The sequence below is a fragment of the Nansenia antarctica genome (assembly GCF_963989245.1).
Source record: "Nansenia antarctica genome assembly, chromosome: 9".
In the NCBI taxonomy this organism is placed as follows: domain Eukaryota; kingdom Metazoa; phylum Chordata; class Actinopteri; order Argentiniformes; family Microstomatidae; genus Nansenia; species Nansenia antarctica.
In genome coordinates, this window is record NC_137679.1 from 7,766,409 (window position 1) to 7,771,408 (window position 5,000).

At 48.7% G+C, this 5,000-nt stretch overlaps 1 protein-coding gene across 1 annotated transcript in view; it reads right to left on the reverse strand.

Annotated features, from left to right (window-relative positions):
- The window catches only part of has3 (hyaluronan synthase 3), a gene marked incomplete at both ends in the record, with an annotated part of 10,257 nt that overhangs the window by 4,980 nt on the left and 277 nt on the right, over nucleotides 1–5,000 (reverse strand). The window contains 1 exon segment of the mRNA XM_080539436.1: nucleotides 1–35. This exon segment is cut by the window's left edge and continues 286 nt beyond it. Within this exon segment, the coding sequence (XP_080395562.1) occupies nucleotides 1–35 (35 nt within the window).

The following is a 5,000-nucleotide window of genomic DNA, read 5'->3' on the forward strand; positions in this document are numbered from 1 at the left end:
CTGCGGAGGCACTTCCTCAGGTAGTCTGGGTCCTCCTGCATAGACACACTGTCTGTTAGACACACTGTCTGTTAGACACACACACACACACACTTCCTCAGGTAGTCTGGGTCCTCCTGCATAGACACACTGTCTGTTAGACACACACACACACACACACACGCACACACACACACACACACACACACACACACACACACACTTCCTCAGGTAGTCTGGGTCCTCCTGGGGGGGGGGGGAGGGGTAGAGTCTGTTATGGCGCTTTTCCACTACCGTACCGTACCGTGTGAGCCCGGTTTGTTGTGCTTTCTCCACTGCCAACCGAGCCGTACCGGCCCGGGCTGATTTAGCTACCTGTTGTGTCCTGCCCTTTAAGACGGAATCACGTGTTAGACTAGGGAGGAAGTTGAAGTGTATGCTGGGTAGTTGGCTGCCATACTCATTCATGCTGAGAAGTTATGTTGAGTAGTTTGCTGCTATACTCATGCTGCCAGAATAAACCTGCGTTTGATGGACCACGTTCTCTATCTATTTATTATTACTTACAAGTCCAGTCCGGACACCACAATTGGCGACGAGTAATCGGAGTTACTAGTTTTTACAATGGCTGTAAACGTGCCGTTTCCCTGTTTTTTCCTGCCTGCGCCTGGTGAGCCCACCATTCCATTCAAGACATGGCGGAAATTTTTTGAGAACTATTTGCTGGTCATCAATGCTAGCGGTAATGCTTGGCCTGCTGCACGGCGTAGAGCCGTCTTACTACACTGCCTGGGCACCGAGGGACAGCGTCTCTTCTACTCGCTCCCGAACACAGGTGCAGATTACGATTCTGCAATGACTGCGTTGGAGGAGTACTTTGTGCCCAAGACAAACACTGTTGCTGAACGCCATGCTTTCCGTAAGAGAGTACAGATGCAGAATGAAACGGTCCTTCAGTATGTGATTGCACTACGTGAACTTGCAGCTACGTGCGACTATGGCGATCGTGCGGATGAGGCGATCCGTGATCAGCTAGTTGAACATCTACATAACCCGCGGATCCGTGAAAGACTTTTGATGGACAATAAACTTACACTGGAAAGGGCCATGACAACTGCTACACAGATTGAGGCTGCTACGTAGCAAGCTAAGGCCTTCTGTGAGCCGCGGGCTGCATCTGTGCAGGCGGTGCAGCACACTCCACAACGAAAAGGGGGACAGTGGGGTAAGCGTACAAAGCCTGGGGAGGCTTCACAGCGGAAAACATGTTACCGCTGTGGATCAGATGGACATTTAGCTAATGCAACTAACTGCCCAGCTGCATCAGTTACATGCAGACAATGCAACAGAGTGGGTCACTTTGCCAAGGTGTGTCGCAGTACACAGACACACACCAAGGAGGTACGTGAGGTTGATCTCCCTGAATTTACAGTGTTATATACTGAACATTCTGCACGTAATAGTGATAAGATCACATGCACTGTGGAGATTATTTCAGAACACTCACAGTCCAGTAAAGTGGAATTGCTGGTTGACACTGGTTCATCTGTCTCTATACTGCCACAGAGCATCTACGCACAGTACTTTAAAAACATTCCACTTACTGAACCGACTGCCAGGCTGGTGTCTTACTCTAAAACCAGCATTCCAGTGCTGGGGTGCATGTCTGCTGATGTTTCTCTCCATGGCCGCACTGCTCCAGGTACCTTCTTCATTGTGGAGAGGGGGACCTCACTGATGGGGAGGGACCTAATGACTGTGTTAAGTGTGCATATTGCAAACAACAAAGTGGTGCCTCCTAATGACTCTGCATCTCTGCCTACTCCTGTGCTCCAGTGCACTACTGCATCTGCTCCCGCTGCTGTAGGGTGTGCAGAAAACTTTGTGCACCGCGTGAAGGTCGATTCCTCTGTCACACCGGTACGCCAAAAGCTGCGCCGGCTACCGCTGTCTGTCAGAGACGCAGTTTCTGATGAACTGAAGCGCTTACTCGCTGCTGGAGTGATCGAACCTGTCGACGCCTCTGCTTGGGTGTCCCCCATTGTCGTCATACAAAAGAAGACTGGAAAAATAAGGATGTGTGTCGACCTGCGTGAGCCCAATAAGGCGGTCATTATTGACGCCTTTCCACTGCCTCATATGGATGAGCTCCTTTCCAGCCTGAAAGGCTCCACCATCTTCTCATCCATTGACCTGGCTAACGCCTACTACCAGGTGCCTCTTGCTGAGGAGTCACGCGACCTAACGGCATTCATCACCCATGATGGACTGTATCGGTTCTGCCGTGTGCCATATGGACTGGCATCAGCGCCAGCTGCCTTTCAGAAGATGATGAGCATCATTCTCGCTGACCTGCCGGGTGTGGAGTACTACATTGATGATGTCATCATACATGGCAGTGACAGGCACACACATGACGAGGCTCTTAAAGTTACCCTGCAACGTCTGAAATCTGCTGGCTTGCAGCTTAATAACGACAAATGCCGTTTCCGTGAGCCCAGTCTACCATTCCTGGGTCACACTGTCTCTGCTGATGGTCTGCTTCCAGACACTGTACGCATACAGGCCATCGCTGAGGCTCCAGCACCCACTGACGCTACTACACTGCAACCTGTACCACTTCCTGATGGGCCATGGCAAAAGGTTGCCATGGATATAGTCGGCCCATTCGAAACAGCTGCTCCAGACTGCAGATACGCTGTTACAATGACTGACTACTTTAGTAAATGGCCTGAGGTAGCCTTCACCCAAGACATCACTACTAACACTGTGCTTGCCTTTATGTCATCTGTGTTCAGCCGGCATGGGAACCCGCTGAACATTGTCACTGACAACGGTGTGCAGTTTACGTCTGCATCATTCACATCCTTCCTGAAAGACAGACAAATCTCACACAGCCGATCTTCTCTCTACTACCCTGCTGCTAATGGGGCCATAGAAAGGTTCAATCGGGTGCTGAAACAAACCATCCAGCTGGCCATTCAGCAACATCAGCCTTGGAAACCAGCTGTGGTAGACTTTCTCCAGGTCTACCGTGCCACTCCTCATGCCACTACTGGTTCATCTCCTTTTGAACTGCTCCACGGTCGGCCCATGCGAACCAAGCTGACTCTGTTACCTCCTGCTCCTGAGTGTACTCCGGCGACGATGAACATTCGCCACAGAGTCAGTGAACGACAGCGCAAGATGAAGGCCTACACTGATGCCAAACGTGGTGCACGTCCTCCTGCTTTTCAAAAAGGGGACAAAGTGCGGGTTAAGAATCCTCTGCATGTGATGAAAGGTCACAGAAGGTACAGTGATCCTCTCACCATAAGCAAGAAGGTGGGGGACAGCACATACATTCTGAGTGATGGAAAGACTTGGAATGCCTCTCATCTCACTGCTTTCCCAGACACTGCCGCAACCACAGACGGAGACACTGTAGAGCCTGTGGTTGATCATTCACCCAGGCCTAGACGTAATATCCAGAGGTCTGGATGGCTAAAGGACTATGTCTCTTGAATAGCCTAATAATGGGTCACTGACAGTTGTTGAATTGTATTCCTGTTGTATGGGGATTGTTGCACTTATACTGTTTGCACTACTTTGGTCTATTGTTATTGTATTAGACTGTCATTACCTAGATTAATAATATTTAAGTTTCCTTATGTGATATTGATTGGGTAATGTGATATTGTTTTGTTTATGCTGAATCTACCATTTCATTTTTTTGCTTGCCTTGTTGTTAGTACAAGTAACTCTTTTCCAGAAAGGGGGAAATGTTGTGTCCTGCCCTTTAAGACGGAATCACGTGTTAGACTAGGGAGGAAGTTGAAGTGTATGCTGGGTAGTTGGCTGCCATACTCATTCATGCTGAGAAGTTATGTTGAGTAGTTTGCTGCTATACTCATGCTGCCAGAATAAACCTGCGTTTGATGGACCACGTTCTCTATCTATTTATTATTACTTACAAGTCCAGTCCGGACACCACACTACCCTTCCTGACTAGGAGCGAAAGGTACTATCCGTGCTGGGCTGTGTGTGACATGTGACGTTGCAGACCATTGATTGGTCAATGGAATTGTCACAACATCGTCAGCCCATGTTCATAGAGTTCACCGCTAACCACCATTTCTAAATACCACAACAGATTTTGCTCTCGGAAAATGTCATTTCCTTTTTCTGTAATTACTTAATTACATAATTGTATGAGCGAGAGATTTTATGAGCGCCCCGGCGTCTGTCCAATGGAAGCGTCAAGCACAGCCTTTCTGTAGAAATACATTGCTCCCTGTCTAACGTTATATATCTAACGTTACATGTTTTAAGGCTGATCTGTGCATGATAGTGCTGCATTTTGACATCATTCTTATTGCATTTCCCCCTGTTGAGCTGTATAGCGGCACTTATTGAAGTGAAGTGCTCTTATGACACTTAACTCCTACTACTGTCCCGGCTCGCTCCAGGTCTGTTGTGTATAATGGAGAAGCGTTTCTGAAAGTACGGTACGGTACGGATACAAATGCGTGCCGTACCGGTCTGGTCAATGGAAAAGCGCCAATAGAGAGAGAGACAGAGAGAGCGAGAGAGAGAGAGAGAGTGAGAGTGAGAGAGAAAGACAGAGAGAGAGAGAGAGGAGAAAGATGGAGCGATAGAGAGAGAAAAGACACACACGCATACACAGGTTACACCATAACTGTGTCTCCTGAAACACCTGCTTCCCCCCAGCACTGTGTATCCAGAGACATCTACTACGCCCTGTACTGTTTCTCCTAAGATTTCTACTACTTTCTACTACTTTCGACTGCCAATGGCCCCCGGGCCTGAGCTAGATTACTCTTCCTGCTACGACTGGTGGATTGATGATTCACTTGCTTAGTCAAATGTAGTGATTGTACGCCGCTTTGGAATAAGGCGTCTGCTAAATGCCAAAAATGTAGATGTAAATGTAACATACACTCACACACACAAACACCCCCCCACACTCCCCCCTCCTTACCTTGGAGGCAGGTACCCCCCTCCCCCTCCCACCCCCCTCC